Source organism: Cygnus atratus, chromosome 4 (genome assembly GCF_013377495.2).
Source record: "Cygnus atratus isolate AKBS03 ecotype Queensland, Australia chromosome 4, CAtr_DNAZoo_HiC_assembly, whole genome shotgun sequence".
NCBI classification, from domain to species: Eukaryota; Metazoa; Chordata; class Aves; order Anseriformes; family Anatidae; genus Cygnus; species Cygnus atratus.
The window spans coordinates 62,213,450-62,239,874 of record NC_066365.1 but is presented as its reverse complement, the minus strand read 5'-3'; the positions used below and the strand labels follow the sequence as shown (position 1 = coordinate 62,239,874).

Genomic DNA, 26,425 nt, shown 5'->3' with positions numbered 1-26,425 from the left:
TGGAGCTACTTGCAGCTAGAAAACAGAAACACTAAGAACAGCTTCTGGGAAGCTACAGCTGCTTCAGACTCTGTCACAACCTGTCTTTCTTTGCAAGAAGTGAAGGGCTTTCTCCAAATGTATGGTAAGGAGAATCACAGCTTGAACGCTTGTTGAAAAGCTTGCAGACTTCAGTTTCCTCTGCTGAAGAGGATTCAAACGAATGTTTCACAGTATCCCCTTATCTGGTGCCTTGGAGGGAGGAATACAGAAGAGGAGAACTGATAATCCATAGATTTGTATGTATCCCGTATTTTCTCATTTAGAGTTGTACTCACTACCAGGAGGAGCAGCAGTATCAGCCCTTCATAAAAGCAAAGCAGTAACATTTTAAAGATGTGGGACCCATCTTCGTGTGCGCTAACAGCAGATTGTAACCCTCAGTGGATTTTAGTAGACTCCATTTTAGTAGACGTGTATCTCTGGATCCCAGTAAGGTTCTGACATGAGCCAGGCTGGAATTCCTCAGCCCTCTTAAGACTAAACACTTCTAGATAAAACTGATTTTTAGCTAGTTTTTGTCTTCTTAAGTGATAGATAATTTTCCAGCTCATTTAACATGTACTTACTGAACTGTACCTAATATTAATATTTACAGTTTTCATTATTTAAAATAATGAAATGAACCAAAGGAAAGCTGATTTATGTTTTAATAAATTATATATCTGATAATTATATATCTGTTACGGCTCAAGCTGTAAAAAAAAGTAAAAACTAAAAAAATGGATTTTTAATGACCTCCCTCAAAAGTCAAGGAAAGATACCGTGGAATGGTTTCACTTGAGTACATCTTTAATTGTCAACTCTGTCTTACAATCTTTCTGTATCAACTAATAATGCAAAAGTCCAGTTTGTTAGGATGTAGGGTATTTTTCCCTATTATAGGGTTCTCACCTTTATAGTTTTAGTGCATTGAATTGTTTTTTTAATGACTATTGAAACCTACTGTAATTCACCATTCAGTCAGTTTAGGAAGGGAGCATTAGACTTGCCATCATTTAGAGATACTTATAGTTGGTTGTGCTTTTAAGAAAGGTGTTCTGCTTCAAAGAGAAGTTACTGGACTTCCTAATATAGGAATCGCTGCATGAGATTCTGTGGTCTGTCATGCATGCCAAACTCGAGTGGTCATCATGAACTCTTTCAGCCTTAAAATCTAAAGGAATCTGAATAGAATTTAGGCACCCAAATGCGATAGAATATAGTGGGAATTAGGCACCTACCTCCTTTACCCAATACTCCTGAAAAATTTCAGCCATAATTATTGATGGGTTTCTTTAAATGACAAATAAGTATTAACGAAAAAAGCTTCATTTCTTCAATGTCCCCATCTGCTCATGTAAATCAGGACTGTTAAGGACAAATGGTATTTTATCTTAGTTGATATCATAAATTTCAGAGTTGTATTTAAATATAGGAAGTTGGTCTAGTAGGTCTTTTTTTGTTATACAACATAAATATTTTTAATTCAGCTCAGCAGTTTCAGTTACTGAAATAAGTGCATATTTGATCTCTGGAGGGTAATTCAAATACATGTCTTAGTAAAACAGAAATGATACGTTGACTATGTGCACGATAGCACTGCTCACAATTTTGAAAAAGTGTTTGACATCAAGACCGTATAAATATAAAGGCGGAAAAAGTGTCTACTTCTGTCTGCCATATTTTTATCTCTGAGCTGATTTAAGTTGCAGAAAGCGGGTGTTGATTTTTTTTGACAGTTTCTAGACTTACTAGTATGCAACCTAAGGGATATAGAAGCACTAAAGAGTACCTTGTAGTTTTTATCTACAAGAAAAGGGAATGTTTTTGTTGTAGCTACAGCACCTAACGTTGGAAGGTTGCAGGGTTATTGGACCCCATTTTCATTGGACATACAATCCTTCTTGCATGTGCTACCTAATTCATGTTTTCTGAGTGTCTCTCTTGCACTTTCTCACTTACATGAAATCTTTCAAAGTTTTTGGCTAATTAGGTTATCTGCCTTTACAGAGTAGAGGATACAAAATTATTTCTGTATGACTTACTCTTTGAACAAGTTCAGGAAGGAAGGAAGGAAGTGTAATCTCTCTTTTTTTTTGCTGTCATAAATCAAGTATAACTACAAGTGACTGGCCTTCCCCAAAGGGCTATCTCCCCTGCAACTATTTATTTCTCTAAACACAGGCACTAATTATGTAAATGTATATATTAAATGCATATTAAATGTATATATTAAATACATATAAAACTCTCTCTCTAAATATATATAATGTGTATATATTGAGTTATACACTATATATGTAGTTATATACACCACATATAAGCATGCATGCTCTGAAGGGTATACATACAGTATGTGCATGGTATTTTAATAAATAGAGAAAAATATTTCTGATATAATCTAGTTTGAATCTAAAAGAGTATCTCATTGCTCACCTTATACTAAAAGTTTGTTTTAGTGAGACTGTTTCCAGAAGCAATATTTAGCCTTTGAAAGACAGTACTATAGAAATATGTATGTGGGGAGATTAAAATACTGAAGTTACAAAAGGGATACATTTAGTTCAATACCATATTTGTAGTGATTTGGGAAGCAGTCTGGTGAGAGCCTGTAACCTTCAAGGCTTTGTAGTTGTTGTTATTAAAACAACTTGTCCACTGTGGTCATCTGGATAAAAATAATCAAAAATAACGATTTGCAAAACCATAGGGGTTGATATCAGTGGTCACATTTATTGCAGTAGTGCCTACAGATCGTCTGAGAATGGGAGCAAAGTTTTCCAGACTTTATAGACTCAATGACAGAAGATCCCTGCCCAAACTAGTTTACAGTCTAAATGGACGAACCAGGTAAATATTAGGAGAAAGGGGTTTGCCATATGAGTAAAGTAAATAATGTGACAACATCAAATACAATTATTTTTCTATTTTCTCTGATATCATTGTTTTTCCCTAAGCAAAGAATATACAGACTACACACTTTGGTGTGCCATTGTATTTCTGTTTATATTGCAACAAATATCCTTTTAAGCGGAATTGCATTGTGGAGGGGTTTCTAGCATTTTAATAGCCCTGCTGTGTTTATCCCTAAATTTACTGATATTTTAAAACACACAAAGAAAAATAGTTCAGGTGTTCTGCAACAAAATATTTTTTGTCTATCAGATTGCCTTAACTATGAATATATAAGAAAATAGCTGAGCTGGTTTTGTTGGCAAAAAGGAGCAGATCTGGTGGAAAAGAAGAAAAATCACTATGGCTTGTGCTAGAAGTGCTTTATTAGTATGCATTTGTTTAGTGTTCTTGGAGAGAGAACATGACATTGCAGTCATTACTGTGGGTGTGATGCACTTGAATTTTCCCTGATTACTCTGGTTTTATTGGCGGGAGAGAAGAGCACAGGGTGCTGGACAAGGGCTTGGTGACACCGCTGCTAATGCTGCCTGTGAGTCACTGTGTCCAAGAGTCAGAAAAGATCCCTACATGCTGCAGCAGCAGCAGAGCTGCTCTCTTGTCAGTGCCTGACTTCAGATGAAAACAAGTCTGAAGTTAGACATTAGTCTCCCTATCCTGCATTGACTGATAAGAGAACTAATCACATCCTCTGTTGAAGAATATGTTGCCTTTTGTGGATGCTATTTTCATAGGGGAAATCTGAATTTAGGTGTTTCCAGTCTTGTTGAAACTGGGATTTCTGGTTTTGGATCACTAGTGAAAAGTTGAAGGGTATGAGAAACTTTAAGCAAAAGACTGTTCTAATCCATAGCGATTCTTTCAGGTGGAAGGAAATAAATCAGAAAGCAAATTCAATGCAAGTTGGATAAGAATATACTTAACATTGTGTAAGAAATCAAAAGTATTAAGGGAGAAAAATACGAGAGAGATTCTCAGAATTCCATAAGCAATCCACTGAATTCCTAGTGAGAGAAAATAAAGAGAATAAAAATATATATAAACTTACTAAAAATTTTGAAAAATCCCCATGCAAATGGCAAATACCAGCATATAAGTATTCCATAATATGGAAATGGAGCAGTGAATTTACTTCACGAGTCATTGACTTTGTGAGACTGCATGTGTATCAATGTCTCGGAACCAAAGTTGCATTTTAGGAGAGATCTGTGCATGGAGTCCCAGTAAAATAAAAATAAAAAAAAATTAATGGGGGGACACAGTAATCTTTGTTCATGAATGTCACGGTACCATGGTTTATAGTGATCTGTGTGGATATTTAACTACAGTGCTATAATGATTAAAGTAATCTTTCTCAGATACAAAGTCTGAGAAACAGGAATTGAAAATACTTTGTGGAAACGTAACTAAAAATTACACATAGCTTGATAGTTTTTGTATTAGTAATCTGCCTATTTTTAGTTGCCCAGCCTTCAGGCTGAGGAGCAGTCAGTGCAGCCTGCTGAACTGTAGCTGTGAGTAAGATCCCTTTAAGAATCTTGCAAAACTCAGAAGTTAGGAAAATCTTGGATTTACTTGCAGTCTGTCAGAAATTGTTGCTTTGCCTTTGTGCAGTATTTGTGATACAATGCCATTTCTTGTGACTTGTGCCCTGATTTTGTTTGCTACCACAAGGAGTCTTTTGTTTCAAACAAAACCTTGCGGTTAATTTTCTGCTAGGTCTTTTCATGAAAAAGGAAGGTCATGGCTTATAGCATTTGCATTGTCACTGCAAAGGACTGTACAAACTGTTCCATGGACCAGAATGTTTCTGTGATTAATTTAATGCTGGCTACATGCTTTTTAAAGTAATATTTTCCTTTTTTCAGTTGCAGTGCCCTGCGTGTTATTGAGACACTTTTCTAAGATGCAAATTGCGTTTGTGGAGATGAATTTTAAAGTTACCACATTTTATGCTTCTGTAATTAACATGAAGTTAAGATCAAGTATAAAGGCACATTGAATAATTAACATTTGTGCAATGATATTGCTGTGTTTTATAGTATATTCCTTACAGCTGCTGCTCACATCAGTTGAGTAGTAAAATAGTGGGATATTTAAGTGAGACTTCAGTTTATTTGCAGTCTAAACTACAATTAGCGGTGGCAAATACCAATGCAGATTTTTATTTATTGCTCACCCACATAGTTTTTTTGTATGATAAATATTTTCATATGTGGGCATAACACAGTTGTTTGACATTTTACAATTTGTCCTTTGTTTACATGCAGCGAGGAGTTATGGGCGAAGACGAGGTAATTCACTTCTGTTTGTTACAGTACAATTAATCCTGATGGAGCTGTTACTGATCATTATGATTAATTAATCCAGATTGTTGATTATACGCGCTTACCTGCATGTTTCCTTAATACGGGGGAGATGGAGGGCATGAGAGGTGCAGTCTGGATTGCTTTGATCATTGATCTCTTTTTTGGTTTGAATCTCTTCAAACGAAACTCTCTTTCAGAGTTTGAATTCCAAATCCCTTAATCAGTTAAAGCTCTGTAGCTCTAATCATAATTTTGTTCACGCTAATGGTAACTGCTTGCAGTTGTTGCCCCCTTTAAAAGTATACCGTTTGCTGGTTGTTCTAACTCATCTCCCTTTGCTTCTGTGTAAGTGATAGTGTACAGAGTAAAACCTAAAAATATTTCATAAACTTAGGAAGAAATCTAGTGGACAGCCCTTGGAAACGGTAAATAGATTTTCATAGTATAAATCAATATATGTTCACTGACCCCAGAAAACCAATACTGATTCAGCTGTATGAGAAAGTCACCAGTGGTTGTTACAAAGACAAGGTAAAGTGTGCAGCAAATCATAAAGATCTTTGAGAGCTTCAAAATATTCACAATATACACAGAATTTCTTGTCTGTCTGTCTGCCTTGATCTCTGCATTGGTTCATAACGGGTTGCTCAGGAGCCCCATTTGAAAGAATAATGTTGTAGACCATGTGTAATAGCACAATTGTCTTTGGAAAGTTTCTGGTAGATTTTGCTTAATCCTTTTCACTGTCATAAAACAAAAAGAAACGAGTATTTAAAGGGGCTTATCCTTTTAATTCAGTCTTTGGGAGAAATCGGAAAGCCTAGAAAGTGACCTTTTTGCTTTCTTCAGATGAGAAGCATTTAAAAGTGGAGAGGAGGGAGAAAGAAGTGTTTGGAGTCAGAGCGTGCTGCACTAAGTGTGTTAATCCATTGTCCTCAGTGTCATCTTAGCTCTCTGAGGAGCTACAGTGCTTTTGGCAAACCTTTCCCCACATTAAAGAAAAACTGATCTCACTGAAACCTCTTCAAAACGTTTTCTGATGGTTTGATTTGTGATGGAAACAGAGCCTTAGATTCTTGTTGTCCTTAGATTTTAACATTGGGCTGTGGGGAAAAAAATAAATTACTCTGAGGATTATTCTTTTGAGTTTCTTTCCTATATATTTGTAAGTCAGAAATGGAATTATCTAAGAATTACTTTGAGAAACATAAAAACTTAATTTTCATTATCTGAAGAGATCATAGAATCATCAAATGGGTTGGGTTGGAAGGGACCTTAAAAATCATATAATTCCAACCCCCCTTCGATAGGCTGGGACAGGTACCTTCCGTAAGTATAAATTGTGTCTGTGCCTTTTGTTTGCTTGTTCAAAAAAAGGGGGGGAAAAAAAGAAAGGAAAAAAAAAAAAGATGCTTTTGTGGCCATATTGTAACCAACAGGTTAATTAGGACTGGCATATTTTTGAAAGAATATTACCACTTCTTCATATATGCATAAGACCTGATCATCATTCTTATAACTGCGAGTTTCATAACTTGAAGCTCACATCAACGCTACTTAGCTGCTGCAGTCTTTTCCTTTTTGGGTTGTCACAGTGTGGTCCTGTTCCTCTTATGTCTAAATATATCATTTGCAAAAAGAATCTCCCTTGCTGCCTCTTCCAGCTGCGTTAACCTCCTGTTTGTCCACTGCTTTCTGACTTTGCTGCCCCATCGAACACAGCCTACTTGCTTCCAGTTTTCAAGGTGCTCTCCTGCTCGTGTTACCCAGCTGCTGAATGCCTCCTTGTGATAGCAAGCAGGGATGCCATCGCTTGCTTCCCACCATATTAGGATATTTCCAAACACATCACCATTTTTAATGGAAGGAAGGAGCACGCTGCAATTTCCTGGTTGCTGTGTTCCTCTCTATCACTTTAGACATAATTGTGAAATGCCACCATAAAGATATCACAGTCACTGGCTTTGTTAATGCAGTACAGTCCAGCGGTCCTGCTTCTGTTTGGATCCACGTGATGATTACGTTTAGTTAATTTCTATCACCTTGTGTTTTCATTCGGTGTTTTTGATGTACTGTATTTTTATAGTGGATTCAGATATCAGCTTAGGGCCTACAGGTGTTATTACCACAACGTGGGTCATTAGTCATGATGTTTGCTCTCTCTTCCTCCAGCCATGTCTTTAAGTGCTTGATCTCAGGTGGTCTAACGGAAACAAATGGCCTTCCTACTGCTCTCATCCCTGGCTTATCTGCACAATTTCTGCAGGTGTCCCTAGGGGGCTTTCCTGAGGTGGGATAAAAGTTACAGGTTGCAGTACGAAGCACAGCTAAGATACTGCATACTCCAGTGTCAGGAGCCCACTGCTTCTGCCTATCCATTTGCAGTGGGTGAACTTGGAATAAATTGGGTATTTGAGGTGGAAAATGAACTTGTCTCCCAAAAGTGTGCTAGGTTGGTTTTTTGGTTTTGCTTGCTGCTTTTGTTTTGGAAAGCAGCTGAATTCCAGAATGTCCTAAGTAATAACAACTTAAAAAGTGAGAGAGAAACAGAAAAATTGCATTTCAGAATAAATGCTGATGTGGGGTATTTATTTTGCTTCAACAAAAATTTTTCTTTTTGGACTTTTCTGCAGTTCAGACTAACTTCTGAATTTGAAACTGTTATTAATCCTTGTTGCACTAAAGCAGTGAAAGTTTAAATAACCTACGTTCATAACCTGACCTTTGGGCTCTTCTGTTTTGGAGTTCTCTAAAATTTGCAAATTATGAAAGTGGTTGTGTGTGTGAAAGTAGGACGGAAATACCATGTTTTCACTCCCCTTTGCCATCTATGTGTCAGTGTTGATCACTTTGCAATTGCAAAGGTGTCCTGTGGGCTTCTTGGATTTCACAGTTGCAACTAGCTTTTCAGTTTGAACATTCATTCCTACAGGGGGAGAGACATGGAACAGCAACCACTGGAAAGCCTGGTTTGTCTTGTCCTCAGAAAAGGGTAACTGTAGTCTCACTGCAGACTGCTACATGTTAGGAACCACCAAAAGGCTTCCCTTTGCAACTGTTGTAAAATTGAGAGCCAGTATAAATCAGCATTGACTGGTTTTTCAAGTGTTACATTATGCACACATTAAAATTCTCTCCTGCTTTCACAGAAACTGATCTGTTCTTGCATTATCAGAATCAGATAATTCCAACGAATAGAGAAATCGTACCTATCTGAAATGTCCTACTGTGTATATATTTTTTCATTTCCCTCAGGTCACTTAAAGTGTAATTTTTAGACATGCGGTAGTCATTCATGTGATAGAAGCTATCACTTTAACTTGAAGCTAAACCAAAGGCAAATTAATTATAAATTCACTTAAGCAGCCCTTAATATAATCTCTTTCTATGTAATACCCTCTATTTAAAAGCAAATTATTATTATCTTACTTGATGCAGCAGAGTAACTTCAATATAACGTAGTATGAAGTATTATGCTTACAGAGATGTCAGTTTGCAACCTGGAATTTCCTTTTTAAAGATTTAACATATTTTTCATTATCTTAATTTTTCTTAAACTAATGTATACTTTTCTAATTTCTTGTTGTTTTTATTTTTACTTTCCAGACTGCTATTCCCCCATTGCCCATTCTAAAATTACATAACTATGTACTGCCACAGAATTGTTTTAATATATGTTATTTTTTTCTTTTTAAGGCCGTTCTTCCCTCTTCCCAATAGACGATGGGTTGCTGGACGATGGTCATAGTGATCAAGTCGGAGTGTTGAATTCACCTACCTGCTATTCAGGTCATCAGAATGGGGAACGAATTGAGCGTTTTTCTCGGAAAGTGTTTGTTGGAGGTCTTCCACCAGATATTGATGAAGGTGAGCTGCCCGAAAACTAAGCAAATGAAGTTTGGAGGGAGGGAGAAAGAGAAAAACCTAAATGAGGTAATGAAAGTAAACCACCCAGCAAAATAATGTTGTATAAGAGGCTACAACTACAGTTCGGTTTTTTTGTTTTGTCTTGTTTTTAATGAGATGGCTATGTTGATGGGTACGTTACACTTAGTATCACTTGATGTCATCCATTCCTTTTGATTTTGAGAAGATTTATTCGTTTATGCTTCCACACTTCCAGATTGCAGAGTTCCATGTGAAACCTGGAATTTGTTGCTTATGCTTACCTTGCAGTGGTATGGGGCATGTATATTCCTTTCATATACAGCTTAGCCCTTCATAGTGTCCTCTACCTGAACATGCTTCATCATCTATTCACAGGAAATGTCTCTTAGTAATTGAATTCCAAATTCTGTTTTACCTGAGCATCTCAGAAGTGGTTTAGAAAGGTTAATATTATTCCTGTTCCTAAATAGAGAAACTAAGGCAGAGGAAGGTCAAGTGGCAGAGCCCTGTGTGATGCATTGAATACAGAAGATAGCAGGGAAGTTCAGATTATTATGTGATGCAATTGGAATTGCTTTGTATAATAGTGCTGATCTGAAGTAATCATGCTGTATAATACTAGGTTTCTCCTGTGCAGATAACTGTAAATTGTGTGCTAGCTTTGTAATGTAAACAGAAGTCCGTTTACAAGGTTCATTGTAATCCTAGACTAACTTGCATACCAAATAAGCTGACTGTGGTTAATTATCTTTCAGACATGGGGAGACCATATTTTGGTTTCATCTTCATGACAGTGCTCTCCGGAAACGTACTAAATGATTTCTTTTAATATACTTCAGCTTTTTTGGTGCACTTTAGCTTCAAACTCAAAAGTGCACTGTTGCTTTTAATACAAATGCTAAACAAAGACACATGGAGATACCTTTTCTTTCTTTCCTGTTTATATGCTGATGACAGGATGCAACCGAAACAAATAGAGTATATTTGTGTTTGACGAGTTACTGCTCTTGTAGAGTTTAGGGCTGTGTTATTGTTTCTCATGACCAAGGTTCTTGCAGGCAATGGCAGGAAGCAGCAGCTGGTGTAGAAGGACATCATGAAGGGGCGTAGTAGATCCTGCAACAGGCCTATTCATGGTTATATTAGAAGCATTGCTAAATAGGTGATTTTCAGTTTCTGTTCACGGTATCTGCTGGAAAGTACTATCATGCTAATTGTGGTACTTATTATATGAACATCTGCCTACAAAGGTCTGGAATGTAGATCACTAAACAATAAATTATTTCGATTATATTCAAACCAGATCCTGAATATAAAAAGGTAACACACCAGTTTTCACCACTGCCTTCAGTTGTCCACATCCTTCTGAAATCAGCTGATGCTGAGCAATAAAAAAAATAAAAATAAAAAGTAAGCGTAAAATCACCAGAAATGTTTTGGGTAAATATTAACACTTGGAAGATGTATCTATTTAAGTTGTTTGCTTCTCTTTTTCCATGAAACGTCAACCTTTGCTAAAAACCAAGATCTTCATTTGATAGTACTTTTTTATTTAGTTATGTTATTGATTTTAATTTCAACTGTTGTACCTCTTTTCAGATGAAATTACTGCTAGCTTCAGACGATTTGGACCTTTGGTAGTAGACTGGCCTCACAAAGCAGAAAGCAAGTCCTATTTTCCACCAAAAGGTAAGAGAGTTGGAAGGTTTTGACCAGTCACTGAGTGCAATTCTTAATCTGGGAAACTATCTCATCTTTTTCCAAAGGGTATAATTCGCAATCCCTGTGAACAGTTAATTCTACAGTTTCAATGCATGTTCAGACAAGGATCCTTAACATACCAAGTATAAAACAGAATTGTTTTAGTACTGTGCCTCATTCAGTGCTGGTCTTCTGAAGAAGCTCCTATATTCTCATTTCCCAAATATTAGATCAGCATTATGTAGTTGTACGCGTCATTAATTCTAAGGTCTGTATTTGCATTTCTAATTCCTAAAACTGAAATTAGATCAATTTTGACACTAAGTCGTAGATTAAAGTTCTTCTAGAAAGTTACAGACAGTATGCAGAAGGATGTATTTGAGTATATTATCAAAATACTCAATTTTATGTTTATTTCAATTTTAAGATGTGAACTTCCTATTGAAGCGCTAATTATCTTTATTGAGAACTGGATATATATTGATTTTAGCTATTTTTAGTATTGCTCTTTGATATTCAAAATCTAAATGTTCAACAAACTATTCTGTACATTTAAGTAATCTAAATTACGTAGCTTATCTCTGTACAGGTCCGCTCATGTATTAGTACGTATAAAATAAATGCAAAAATCTGATCCAGAGGTTATTCATTTTGTAGCAAATGCAGCCATTTATTCTTCCATGGAAGTAACAAATATAGGCACTTAATGCCTTTATAAACTGATTCTTCAGTTATTTGACCATATATGCTGTCAAAAAAGACAGGGATATTGTCCCACATCATCATCTGAAGAGTAAGGAAAGGAATTGAAAGTATTTAAATAGTTCTTATGAACACTATATGGAAATTCGAACACAGAGAGGCTTTGGCTTTTTTGATTGTCAGCCTGATGTACAAAGCTACTGTCTAACTAAATTTAACTATCCTAAGGAGTGGATCTCCAATCATAATTTACCAAGAGAAATTCTTGAGGAACTGAAGGAGAGGCAACTCACAGAGTTTTTGATGAATATATCAAAGAGGGAAGGTCTAATATATTCTTCACTGAAAGGAATGAGTTCTGGCAATAATTTCCAAGGAGATAGTCCTGTCTCAGAATCTGAACATCTTAAGGATACGTTTCCAGACTTCCTTGTTTAATAAAGCTCTTTGTGTAGTTGGAAAATGTATAATTACTATACTAAATATATATTTTTTTGTATATTCTAAGCAGAGCTTCTTAAAAGCAGAGAATGTAGATTAAAGCTGATTTAATAAAAATTAGTCTGTTGATGTAATTAATTCAGAAACACATACAAAGCGTTAAGTTGATTTCACGTGATTAACTGATCCTTATTTGAAGCTTGATAACAATTAAAACTTTAGTCTAATTATCAGTTTACTATAGTATTCAGCATTGCTTTGTAATGTGACAGTAGCCTGGCGCATTTAAAATACAGCGTAGGTTTCTCTTTGTAGATACACTGGAAATATAATTTACTATTAACTGTTGAACTGAGTTTATATCTGGTTCTTTCACTGCACCAGATAGGAACTGTGATTATTTTGCTATAAAATATCATAGAAATTTGTCTTACATATTTGAATGTTACTTGTGCAGGCAAGAACTGTGTATATATATTTAATAAGATTTCTAAAACTGCTAAAAATAGGCTAAATGCTAAGAAATCTTTGAGCCTGACCAGTAATTACCAATATAAGCAACATATATTAGCAGAAGGACTTCATTTTTTTGTTCTTTTAATCTTCAATGACTAGTTTATTACCCTGCATGGAGCTAATTCAATGTACATCTATTTTTGTCCAGTCTTGTTAGATATTTGAAATAGTGTTACTCTCCAAAGACATCTCAGCATTATCTGGTTCTGGGCTATTCTACGCAATAGTATTCTCTATTGTGAAGAGATGCAGCCTGTTTTTTTGTTGTTCGTCTGTTTTGCGTTTGTTTTTTTTTTTTTAATATTCTTGTTAAGTTTTCCAAGCTGTGCTTCCTTCCAGGCTCTCTGCTTACGGAAAGTCCTGAGGGAAGGCCAAGTTAATAATAAGTATTTCTTTGCTTGAAGAAATACAAAAAGTGTACTGATCTGTCAAGGCTGGCTGCCTCCTGAGAAACACCAACTGCCTTTTCTTAACTAATTACATTTTGTATTGGTTCACCACAAAATTGGGCCTGAAGAAAACAGGAATTTTAAACACTTCACCCTAACTTTACAAGGAAACTCCTTTGTGAAGAAGAAAAAAATGTGATTATGTTGAGATCAAAGTACAAAGTCAGTAAGTGATCTGCCAGCTGTAATCAGGAATTCCTCCCCTTCTATCTTGTCACTGTTTATCATAACTCCTGTTATTGGTGAGTTGGCAAAGACACTGATTTATGAAACCTCACACGTGTTCAGAGCGACCTGCTGAGCTGAGGACTCCGTTCTCATGGTAGTGAAGCTCACAACAACGTGGTACCGTGAGGATATGCTGATCCAGAGAAGGCCTTTCAAAATATGACCAGTTGTTCGTGTGTTCTGTACTACTTACAGTCTATATAAAACAGAGGATAATCTGTTTTAAAGAAAGAGTACCTCCAGCTTTTTCTAATTATCTTGGTGTTCCCATTGCACTCTCTCCCAGTAGTCATGTGGTAGCTTCATTTATTCAAGGTTAAGAACTGCTAATTTACAACTGACCGAAAAAAATAGGTTGACAATGTTCTATTTCTAGTTCAAGGAACAAAACCGTAAGTCCATCTGTGTTCTGTTGAACTTGGTATCAGCTTATTCAATGTCCCTGGGTAGGATTGAGCTATGTATTCAGGCTAGTAGCTGTAGGTGTCTTCATGTGTGATTAGTGTCTGAGCTTCCTTTAATCAATGGGAATCTTGCCAATAGAGTCACTGGAGTATAGAGGGCTGTTCAGGTCACTGTAACATAAGCACATTGTGCTCGATTCATTTACCCAAACTGAGGATATCAAAAAGATTTACACAGGGCTGGCAAATGTGGAGCGGTACCTACTGAAGTCCCACGCCACTGGGGAGCAGCAGCTGGAGGTTAGGCAAAGCACCGCAGAGGATAAATCATGCCAGACGCCTCCGTGTCCCACTCGGTCAGCTGAGTCCCTGCCCAGACACCCCTGACTGCGTTAACTGGGTCTCTGCTGGCGACAGGAGGAGCTTTCTGCAGTGACTGTAGAAATATGGAAATAGGGGGTTTGGATCTTGACGTGAATCTACACCACCACCCCCTTATTGGAAAGTGCTTTTGCTAATAGCTGCATCGCAACTGTGTCAGTTCACACTTTTTCAAGTGTAATTTGGAGTTAATTCTCAATCAGAGATGACTAAACTGCATAAAATATTTATGCTTTAAAGATTAATTAATATGGTGATGAGATCTCTTTAAAAAGGAGTAGATTAGAATTCCTGTATCTTCCCAAATGTGAGTTGTTCCCATCATCAAATGTAGTTGTCAGTATTAACCTGTAGCTTGCGCTGATTTTGTCTGTTTTGAGCTGTGGCACTTAGCACCCTGTGGGCAGGAATTGCACGGGCACTAAGGCCATTAACTCTCCTCTGGGGAGAGTCTGTTGGAACAGTAGGACCCAACTGTAAAACAAAATACAGCTCTGCTGGCTCGTATGGACAGTGCCATGCTGCTGGGTTTTTTTGTTTTGTTTTGTTCTAATTCTTAAGAAAGTTTGGCAATACAGCTAGGATTCTTCAAATTTATCTGATGGTTCCTATTTCCAGTATCTTCAGATATCAGGGAATGTTGTTCTACAGACGGTTATAATCTCCGGAAAGGTTTCTGTATTCTTTGAGGTAATTGTCTGGAGATGTCACCCCTACCCGTTCCCTTTGGAAGCAGCAGTATTAGTAACACTTCCAGCAAAATGCAGAGGAATGTGGTCAACAGTTAGTGTAACACTAACAGGGGTTACCAGAACTTTGTCTGCCACAAAAGGCATACATGCTGGTACGCATGAACAAGACATTTTTATAAGACTTGTTTCATCTAATACTTTTCACTTGCAAACCATGTACAAACCATACAATCTGTCTCAGCAAGTAATACCTGATCGTGACCTGCTACTGTCGGTGTACACGTGACCCAAAGGCATGAAGCAGCTTCCTTCAAAGAATCCGATTAGAGTAGCTTTTCCATTGTAAACAGCCTTACGTTGCTATTGGGTATGAAGCTGTTAGTTATATGGCAGATGTGGTACAGCAGAAAAACAAGAAACTAGAGAGTTAGGCTGTTCTGTAGTAAAGTACCTCTTACTCTTCACCCTACCTCCCTACCATGTTTCACAGCTCGTGCCTATACTTTCTATCCCACATAGTAATTGTAGTTCAGTACTACTACAAACCCTTCTCATCGTACCTATACGCATGTGACTTTTGCAGACATTTAACACACAGGCATTTAACATACACAATAGTTCATGAGTTGTAGATGTTGGGGGAAAAATAATTCAATAAAGACATATAATAAGAAAGCAGAAAGAGGTGAGAATTAAGTTTGTGCCATAGAGTCGCTGGCATCTGGTAGCTGTAGGAACAAGAGTCCTAATTTCCTAATTTATGATACCTAAATGAAGTACCTAAGAGTGTAATTTCCCTTTGCAAGGTCTTTCTAGTTAATTAATAGAGAGCCTGGATGTCTGGGCATCTGTGGTGTTCTTTCCAGAAGTCTGGCTAACGTATAATTGATTTGTGCCCGGAAATGTGCCCTGGTACAGGGCAAGTGACAAAGAGCGGTTTGTGTGCAGACTGCGAGCCTAGCCTGCCTTCTCTGGGAGGGACTGGCAGTGGCTGTGTATGTCTATAAATGCTGGACCTGGAACAAATTCTATTCTATAGCCAGGTTTCTTCACCAAAAGAATGAGTTTTCTTCCAGGCTGTATGTGGGGGCAAACTAAAATGCCTTTTAAGTCATCAAAGGACTAGAGCTGTGCAGCAAAACCACAGCCAGACCAGTTTGGTACTGCAGGCTGTGCCAGGTTTCTCCATGTCTTTAAAAGGGGAATAGAACAACTAAGTTCATGACACAAGCCTCTCTGGTGCTTAAAATTAAGTGGAGCGAACCCAGACTTCTTTTGCAGATAGTGTTGAGAAATAAGTATTAGCGTATAGTTCTGGTTTTGCTTTCCTTGCTTTTATTTCAGGTGTGGTAGGATATAGTAACTGTAATTGTTCACTCATCGAGTTGCTGTTGGAATTGTCTGTCTTTGTTGGAATTGTCTGTCTTTCCACAAGCCCACAGCTGAGCATATTAATGGCTGCAGACATACAGATGTAGGTCATCTGGGGACACTGGCTATATTTATGTGTCAGGAGTTATATGGCAGTAACCTTGATATGCTTTAGGATAAAAACTGATGAAAAATCGTAAATTATTTTACTCACTTATGGCTGCAAATCTTTGTATAATGGCCATTTAGCCCTCACCTTGGTTAATCGAGTTTTTGTGTTCCTATCGCTCTTGTCCTGGCTCTCCATTCAAACAGGAATGTGTTTACCTGGCTTCTGCACAAGTGAGGAGAGTTATGTGGGTCTGGTATCACTTACCCGTGCCAGTCTGCATACACCCTGATTCAGTGAGTTTTACATGGGCAATATGTGAATTTTAAATTGCAAGATAAATACAGAAAGTTATCCCCATTAAACAGAGACATTAAACATTAAACAGTAATTACTGGTTAAGCTTAATTTAAACAGATTTTTCATTGCTGAACAATATTTTTTAATGACAGTGGATTTCACCAGGAAATGCTTCAGCCAGAGCTCAAAGATTCCCTACAGAATTGTTTAAGAAACTAGCTAAGATTTACATGAAAGTATAGCATACACACAGCTTGTCATGTGTCCCTTCTAGGCAGCTGTGATGGGACCATGGTATGAGGGATAAGAGAGTCAGGTATGGGTTATTAGAAACACCAGCATACACCTTTACAGCTTTTTATTTAAATCCTACTTTTGCTCCCATATATTTATAATCAGTTGTACATTAGTTTCTCTGATCTTATATTCATCTAAACACATTGATTCATTAATGCTCATCGAGATGCATCTTGCTCTGGTTTTGCCTTGACCTACGCTGTTTGCAGTATGGTATTGCCAGGGATTAAGCAGTGCCTCTCAGAAAATCAGCATCATTTCCAGAAGGCTTGGTAAAGCAGCCACACTCTCTCTTGCCAAGTCCACTCTAGAGCAGGTGCTTCAGCATTTACTTTTCCATCCAAGTAATAAAACATAACTCATGTGAAAATTCCACGCTTGCTAGTAACATCAGAAAAAAATGAGGATTTATGGTCCTTTTAAAGTCCATTTTTATATACAACCCTAATTGCACTGCAGGGCACCTGCAAAGCAACACATTTTGTATGTATCATTATACTGTAGCCATTAAAACATGCTTATGTGTGAGGTTCTTTGCTTGTCTGACTGTTTTTACCGTAGCATTAAATAAGCATTTTAATTCCTATTTTTGTAGTGTTTAGGAAGCTTGCTGGGTCACTTACGTAACAAAGTACTTTGATCTAATCTCTAGAATAGAGATTAGTTCTTTGTGCCAAGTCAGATTTTCATTGTATAATGTCTGTTGCTGCCAATGAATGATGCTCAGCGTAAACTTCCAGTATGTGATAGAGCAGAAATGTTTGTCTTTATTTGATTATTAGTCTCTTTTGACAGGTTGTTTTTTTTAAGGATAGAAGTATTTGCCTGGAGTTCTACTGATTACATCAAGTTAGTGCATAGGTGAAGATGACGACTAATATCAAAGAATTGATTTCACTTTGTTTTACATTTGGAGTAAGCACATTTGGTTGGAGAAGTCACTGGCAAAGATGATTAAGAAAAGATGAGAAAAAAATTATCCTTTTTTTTTCTTTTTCATTTTTTACCCCAGGTTATGCATTCCTCTTGTTCCAAGAAGAGAGTTCTGTCCAGGCACTGATTGACGCCTGCATTGAAGAAGATGGAAAGCTCTATCTATGTGTTTCCAGTCCTACTATCAAGGACAAGCCAGTAAGTAAACAGTAGATGGCCTGCAGGCTATGGCTGCCATCTGTCTAAAGCTGCATTTGAAATGACAACGATGAAAATAATCAAAAGCAAACTACTATTGGCAGCACTCAACATCTGGAACAGTCATGATTTTAAAAACTGTAGTGTTTTGAATTAATAGGGTTAAAACAGAGCATCCAGACATGCTCAACTAATAGGATTATTTGACTGTTAACAGTTTATATAGGCTGATGAACACATATCCACCATGTAGTGAAACTTAGGGTACACACGATTTTCTTTAATAAACTATATAAATATACCATTCGTATTTAATAGGTTCAGATCCGTCCCTGGAATCTAAGTGATAGTGACTTTGTGATGGACGGTTCCCAGCCACTTGATCCTCGAAAAACAATTTTTGTTGGAGGAGTCCCTCGACCATTAAGAGCTGGTGCGTATAAATTGTGACTGTTTTTAAAAGTGGGAGATTATTGGAAATAATTTGAATCATGCATAATTGCATATAGATACATGTAGACAGTTATAGGTACGTAGGTATAAAAATAAAAGACTGCCTTGATAGTTATAACCATAGTACAGTATTAATTGTTTTCATCTGGTGTTGCCCACAAATTACTGTTCATCTTTTAGATTTACTGGAAGCTGCTACATGTCTAAAGCTGTAGAAAATACATTCATCTTATTAGCAAAAGTGCTGGTTTTTTGTTTTTAAAATAATAGTATGAAAACATCTCTACCATGCTCTATTTGTACTTGATATTGTACATTAGCTACTCTTCTGCTACCATCAGGTGGGTAACATGGATAAGGAAAAACATAGGTAATGAGTAAGAAATAAAGGCAAAAGGGAAGAAATTCAGACAGCTACCACAGTCGGTATGTCACAACGCTATGCAAGATTGTGGGACTCTTTCTAGCCTCTTGCTGAAGTGCATGGAGGAAAATGTAGGTGTTTCTGTAGCTGTGGAATGGTCGATCTGCAACCTTGACAGTTTGCTTTGTGAGATTGACTGCGGTAGATTTTTACAATATTTTATGGAGGCCTTCTAGTAAGTAGGTTAAAGTGAATGTTGGAAGTTGCATGCAGCATTTCAAATCCCAGCTTCTTTTAGAATGACTTCTGGACTTCATTAGTCTTCCATAGTTTGTACCACGTTGTAGTCTTACAGAAAAATGAGCTTTCAGATAAGAGGTGCAAGAAAATCACAAAGTGATAGTGCAAATTTTGGGGTATAAACAATTCTAATTTTTTATATCTTGGACCCGCAATACTAAAGCTTTTCTGTTATTTCACTTTTAAGACTATACCTTTGACTATATTACAAGCTCTGTACATGAGCATAAACATAGTATGTTCCAACTGCACATGAGTTTTCTGTAAATTCAGTCCAAATACTCCAGATTGCTTTGCCGAACGTCTGTGGTAAATTTAATGGACACATTCTTATGTTTAGCTTTGCGGTCCCCTGTATATGTGAAAATGAAACCTTTATGGCACTGTGAAATAAGAATCATGCAGAAAAGCAGTAAAACTTCAGCAGGCTTTTCAAAAAAATATTGAAAATCAATGGCTGCAGACAACTATATATCCTAATACAGAGGATACTAATTCTGAAAAAAAAATATTTTCCACCTAAATGAATTGCAAAACTGAATTCAGCGTAAAGTAATACTAGAGATTTGGTAAAACATTTATTTGGGAGTTTTGAGAATTTTGGTTCTATGAACTTGAGTTTCTGTGATGTGTCATGCTGTGGAGATTATCAAGCTCTGCATGGCTACTGAAAAGATGCTAACTACATCTTTAAATTCAAGTAGGACATAGAGCATGTGGACAGCCAGAGAACAAGGACCAAGGAATTTGTGGCATGGGGATCTATTTTACGCAGCTTGCATTCCATGCCTGCCCAAAAAGTCTTTTGCTGTAATCCCTTGAAGAAAACTGCCCTGGAATTTCAGTCCCAGGTTACCAAGGACTGCAAGTTCTTACAATTCCGTTGTTCCTTGGATGTGTGTAGCCACAGCATGAAAGATCTGTCTGCTGAGTATTTCATGACTTAATTCATATGTTTTTCTATTTCTTGTTATTACTGTTACATAGGTTGTTGCAGAATTAATTACTAAAATTAACTTTTCTACTATTTTTAAATACAAGCATACTATTTAAAGTTTGTACAGTAAAAACAATTTAAGTGAACATTATTTTGTTTCCTAATAGTGGAATTGGCTATGATCATGGACCGTCTGTACGGTGGAGTTTGTTACGCAGGAATTGATACTGACCCTGAGCTGAAATACCCAAAAGGTGCTGGACGCGTTGCTTTTTCCAATCAGCAGAGTTACATTGCTGCCATCAGTGCTCGGTTTGTTCAACTTCAGCATGGCGATATAGATAAACGAGTAAGTTACACAAAATTTGTTTGTTTGCTTGTTTGGTTTTAGATATTTGAGAGCTCTTAGGGTGCGGTGATGTTGCATTCTCATTGGCTTTTATGCCAGTTCGTACATTTCTTTTAGTATTCCTGAAGCTCCACAGGTTCCAAGAGTTAAACCGTGAATGCCCCTGAACAAACAACACGCATTCCATGAAGCAGCAGTTTGTTCCTTGGACATATGTTAGGCCATATGTTCTTTCCGTTCTGAAGTTCCTGGTTTTGTTGTGCGTGGGCAATGGATTTGAAAATCTTTTTCCGTCCCTTATTCTAATGAAACCAAATACTGTGATAATTCCTCTGTCATTTGTAGGAAACTCTGTTATTCATTGGTTTCGGACTAGGTCTAATTTGCAGCTGCCATTAATTTCAGCCATAAATATCAGAGCTCAGCACTTCGGAAAATCAGTCAGACTTGACACTTAAAATGTGAAATGTCTTATCCTTTCTGTTTAAGAGTGTCTTGAGTATTTACCAATGTGTGTTTCTGGTTGCTATAGATGCTTATTGCTAGCTAAAGCAAAACTAACTTCTAAGAAGACTAGTCCACTTCATTGCTCTTAATTAAAAGTATGAGAGTAGCAAAGAAGACTGACATCTAAATTATGTCAGTTTTAAGTGTCACTAGTTTGGGTGTCGAGAGCTGCAGAGGTAGTCAGTGGTATTAATAGGTGTTCTGTTAAAAAAAAAAAAAAAAAAAAGTGCCTTAGAGGAGGAAGGATTGAGTAAGTAGTTCAAGGTCCAGCCTCCTCTACAGATCAAAGACATAGGAAGAAGAAAGTAGTACAGTTAACTAAAGTCTGCTGTAGGGAGGTGGTGTGTGGCTTCTCTCCTTTCAGACAGGCAGAGCAATGGAGCCTTTACATGTGTCTCAGGTACCAGTTGCCTACTGAGCTGAAATCCCCAAGCATGATCCTTTCCAGAGGATGAGCGGGTCTGAACGTGGATGGTCTTCACATCCAGATGTGATGGCTATATTTTGGTGGTGGGACTGCTGGTGTTCTTGTGACTTACAGCTGAGTTTGTTCTTTACAAACTTTTGTTTGTTTTTAGTTCTACCTTTTCATTAGTTCCATAACAGGAAAAATGCCCATTATCAAAACAGCAGGCATCTGCAGCAGGCCACTTGGAAAATGGACAATTAGGAAAAAAAGAAAAAAAAAAAGAATCTACCCTAAGAGTTATTAGTTCATAAGCATGGAATTTGAGTTACATCCATGAGACTTAATTTATGCAAACAGAAATTAAATATTTGAAGTTAAACTTCAGTCACTATTACACCCCTGCCCCACCCCAAAATAACAAGCCCTACCCCAAGTATAAGTAGTATCTGCAGATAGCTTTCTCTTTAAGTATCTAAATGCTCATAGTTTCTTTTTTAATTGTTATGATTCAAGGATTCATGGTTTTTCTACAGTGTTCCTTTCCTAATTCTTGAAAACTAATTGTTTTAGCAACTAGTTCCTTAAGCTCTATAATTCAGGCATCTTTATCTTCCTTGATGTTTCTTCCTTCAAAATGTCTGCTGTCCCTGAGGTGCTTTATTTGCAATATACAGCAAGGCCAAATCTAAATATTTTAACAAATTTGTCTTTAAACCTTATCATGATGGAGAGGGTTTATGAACTGTTCTGTTCATTTGCCAGAGGTTTTTCAATCTTGTCATTTTTAAAGGATTTTCTCTATATCTAAATCATATGTTCAGTCCTGTTATTTATATACCTATTTATATAGCTCTGTTGTGTACATTAATATAAAGAACATTTTACAAATGCAGGAGGCAATCCTACTTCAGGTTCTGCCTTCATTTGAGATACGAATACATGCTGGCCAGTTAAGCAATACATGACACATTTCAGTACGATCTTGGAGGCAGACCATTCTACACTTCACCTTAGTGCAGCCTTTCTGTGGCCAGTTGTATCCAGTTTTTGTAGATCTGCTGTCTTTCCACATTTTTTCATAACTTGTTTTATCTGTGTAAAAGTCATTTTTTTCATCGTTAAATTTTTGCAATGCCCCTGTTTGTCCTTCTGAGCTTCAGTTGAACGTATTTATAGCATTTTTTAGCATATAACTATTCCTACCTTAATTGGAAAACTTAGTGTCACAGTGACTTTACAGACATTGTCTGTGATCTTAACTTCTTCCCTACCTAAGTATTCTGTAGCTTCTCTCCAGTTCTTTTGATGCAGATATGTTTAGTTTCTCTAACAGATGTTTTCCTTCAGCAAAGTGCTCCTCATCCTGTTCCATCATATATGAAAGCTCAGCTCCAAACATTTTATTGAAACTCATTTGGCGTTTCAGCTCCAAACAATTCTTTCAAGCATTGTTAACTTTCATATGCCAGCAGTCTCCATCCACTTCATGTGATATTTCCATTCCCCAAAATATGTATCTAATACATCTGAAATCATCTTCATACTAAACTTGGTGCATCAATGCACCAACGTGTGCAATTCGTGGTGCTTCATGCTTTCAGCAATTTTGAACCACAGTCAGAATTACTGCATAAAGTAGCTGGTTTTTGGAAAGTTTGAGTAAATTCTGATAAGGAGGGTCGTTGTAGTGAAGTAATAAGTAGAGTTCGTACTGAATATATACTATTGGAAGAAGCATACTCTTTTTTCAGACGTATATGTACTTGATATGTCAAGTATGCATCTACTTCTGAAGCTAGGAACATAAAGATTATTCTTTTGCAAAACCTTTGGGTGGTGGGTAGCTGTATTTTGTAGCTCTGGAAATACAATAGAAAAATGTCATTTTATTTTGAAGTTCTTGCTATTTCAAACATTCTGTCTGAGTATGGTACATAAACTCAATGTCTATATGTAGGATTCTTCTCAATTAGTAGTAAGTATCTCAAGTAAAATCTTTGTACAGTGATGAGTTTTAGTATAAACAGGAATACCTCTTTAGCAACAAAAGTTAGAAAATACTGTCTTTAAAAAAGAGTAAGGAAAATGTGGAAGACAACAATACATTCCTTAATAATGGAGTCAACTCATTTTGTGTTTTATTATGAAGTTCTTCTTCCTGTTTGAGCGCAGTCTGTAACAGTTCAGTTATGCAGAGACATAATGCAAATTTACCACTGGACTCCTGCCACTTTTCCACTCTGGCAGTCGGATGAGTTTGGGAAAAAGAAGCTGTGTAAGACAGGTGTTTCTAGCAGTCTGTAGCCATGCAAAATGGTCTTTTAAAAATATTTTCAGAATCATATTCAATACAAATTCTTATACAGCTCAAAGCCACAAAAAGGGAAAGCAATAGATGACCAAAATCCGAAGCTCCAAATTTGACCATATATTGAGTGTATTAGAAATTGGGAGTGGAATTACAGAGGACAGGAGTACTAGAAGGTCTATATTTCAGCCTGCTGAAAGTACTTTTAGCTTGCACACAAGGGTAGTGCATGCAGAGACTTCTCGCTTTTTAAAAAACAAGTTAATATGTAGATGGTTACATTCTTGTATGTTTATTATTTTCTAAACAGCATAAAACTGGGTTTCATTTTGGGTTATATTTGGGAGCTGATGAGATTAGTCTGGAGAGCTTTGGACTTGCTGGTTTATTTTCTACACATACTTCTATTTTATCATTTGCCAAGAGTATCTTTCCAGAATAAATTAAGTGGAGGTTCTGACGCAGATATTAATTACATATTTAGTGCATTTTATAGGTCCACCTTGAACTGTTTAGTTTTCTGGTGTGGATAGAGCAGTAACTGATAAATGGTAAACAGTAATAAAAAACAGTGAATTAAATAAAGACATAAACGTAGCTGATTTCAGACTTTCCTTTTTTCTGGAAAAGGAGAAAAACCTGAACACGCTCAAATATCTTTAATCAGGAATAATAGGTATTAACTGGAATTGTTTCTGTTTTACTCCAACAGGTGGAGGTAAAGCCATATGTGTTGGATGACCAGATGTGTGACGAATGCCAGGGTGCACGATGTGGTGGAAAGTTTGCTCCTTTCTTTTGTGCCAATGTCACTTGCCTGCAGTATTACTGTGAGTTTTGTTGGGCAAATATCCACTCCCGCGCAGGACGTGAATTCCATAAGCCATTGGTAAAGGAGGGGGCTGACCGCCCACGTCAGATCCACTTCCGCTGGAATTAAACATGGTGAACCAGCATCTACATAAGGAAAGAAGGGTGCATGTGGCTTACTGTGTTTGAAGATACTGACATGCAGAAGAAATAAGTGCATTCTTCTGCTTTTCACCCCAGCTATCAATACATGCATCTTTATCAGCAGCCAAAACACTACAAGCCTCTTGTTTTTCACCAAAACCCTACATCTCAGGCTTACTAATTTTTGTGATATTTTCATGTTAAAATAAAATGTTTTTTTGTATTTTCTCCAAGTTATTTTTATATGTAAAGTTAAAACTAGATATGAGAATGTTTTTGCGTAGGGGCACACAGTCTGCTGCTATATTTAGTGGGTGAAGCGTGCACTTATTTCTAAACATGGGTTTTTAACTTCAAGATCTGCCCCAGTAATTTACCAAAGGTAGCAAAATAGTGAAGATGGAATATGTCTGCTACAAAAAGCTTATTTTTATTGTTGTTGCTATTTTCAGTGTATACATAAACTAAAAATTAGGGTTGATTTTTTGCTCTCCATTTTGACTTGCAAGAAATAATACCTCAAGATAATCTGATTTATTAGCTATTTTTAAACATTTTTAATCACAAGCTGTATTAGCTTTGCTGCTATATAGGTGTTATGTGTAATGCCACCTATTAATACGGGATTGAAACGTTTAAGACACACTGCATTACAGATAAAATGCAGGCAGCACAATATGGCTTAAACTGCCATAGTTTTAGAATGTGAAAAAATTGCATGTTTACTTACCTGTATAAACCATATGCATGCACTAGAACTATTAATTAACAAGAGGTGAGTTATTGCAAATGTTCAAAAAAAGGCTCTCTTGAAACTAGGTAGCATGAGCAAATTTACAAAATTTGTTACAAAAAAAAAACAAACTTGCATGCATTATTGTGACTGAAGTAAAAAAAATGTCCTACATGTGTACAATATGCAAATTAGTTTTAGACTAGAAAGTGCAGCCATTTTGTGACCTGGTCAGTAGTGGAACTCAATTTTATGCAGACTGGATGTAATATTGTAATCCCTGTGCAATTTTGTGATGTGTGCTTCTACTTAATGTGGTGTGTTGTAGTATAGATACAAGTTTGAGTAAAAAGCTAGCATTTAAAAAATTCTTTTCAACCCCCTTGATTGTTCATGGTTAAGATTTCCTCTACAAACCAAAGATGGCCAGCACACTGCTAACCAGTCACCAAATGTGAAACCCATGACAAATGCATACAAAAATATACTTATATAAGAATGCGTAATGCTTTAGAAATTTAATCCAAGTAAAGTCAAAATGGAGAAGGTGTAATATACAGACGGCTAGTTGCATAACAAACTAAATTTTACCTTTAAGACAACAGTGAAATTTGGCTTAAAATCTTGCTTACATGTTTGACCTGTGTGCATTGTGGTCTTCTGTCAAACTGGGGTCACTGTTGCATGAAAAGTAGCTACTTGACAGTCAAGGATAGTGTTTTTTATTTTAATGAAGGAGTTCTTGTAACGACATTGCTTGCGGATTTTGAGAAACATAGTTACGACAGAGGCAATATTTACCTGAACACTAAAAGGAAATCATAGCAGTGTTTTTGTCTATCTCAGAGCATTCTTAATGCAACTAGCCCCGACTTTTTAATGGAACAAACAGTTATTCTGCAGTCTAAGCAAGCACTCAATGGCAAATGTTAAAATGCAGAATTAAGAGCCTGATGCTAGAGTTGAAATTACAAGGGTGTTGTTCTTTGCAATCCCTTGGGACAATCCTTCATGTAAGCAAAGTGTTGATCTTATATTGGTTGTCTACAGTGTGCTTTTTTGTACTGTACAATATGTGGTTCATGTCTAACTCTGCTGTTTTATTGTGGTTGTGGTTCAAGTTTTTAATGTTTAAAGTTGATGCTGTTTTAAGAAGAGCTTTTTACTAATTTATTTGTCAATGTTCCCTATTTGTTACCTAACCATGATCCTCCAGATTTTTTGGAGTATTCTTTTCTAACCTTAACCCTGCCAAACC

At 36.7% G+C, this 26,425-nt stretch overlaps 1 protein-coding gene across 3 annotated transcripts in view; it reads left to right on the top strand.

Moving 5' to 3' along the window:
• Window positions 1–26,425, top strand: part of CPEB2 (cytoplasmic polyadenylation element binding protein 2) — a 54,917-nt gene that overhangs the window by 25,752 nt on the left and 2,740 nt on the right. For 2 of the 3 annotated variants that reach the window (XM_035547194.2, XM_050710389.1), the window contains exons 5-11: window positions 5,205–5,228; window positions 8,940–9,110; window positions 10,731–10,820; window positions 17,735–17,853; window positions 18,172–18,286; window positions 20,075–20,256; window positions 24,193–26,425. The exon at window positions 24,193–26,425 is cut by the window's right edge and continues 2,740 nt beyond it. In XM_035547194.2, the coding sequence (XP_035403087.1) occupies window positions 5,205–5,228; window positions 8,940–9,110; window positions 10,731–10,820; window positions 17,735–17,853; window positions 18,172–18,286; window positions 20,075–20,256; window positions 24,193–24,420 (929 nt within the window). In that variant the 3' untranslated portion in view covers window positions 24,421–26,425. The remainder of the gene's footprint in view (window positions 1–5,204; window positions 5,229–8,939; window positions 9,111–10,730; window positions 10,821–17,734; window positions 17,854–18,171; window positions 18,287–20,074; window positions 20,257–24,192) is intronic. The other variant, XM_035547195.2, reaches the window with a different exon arrangement.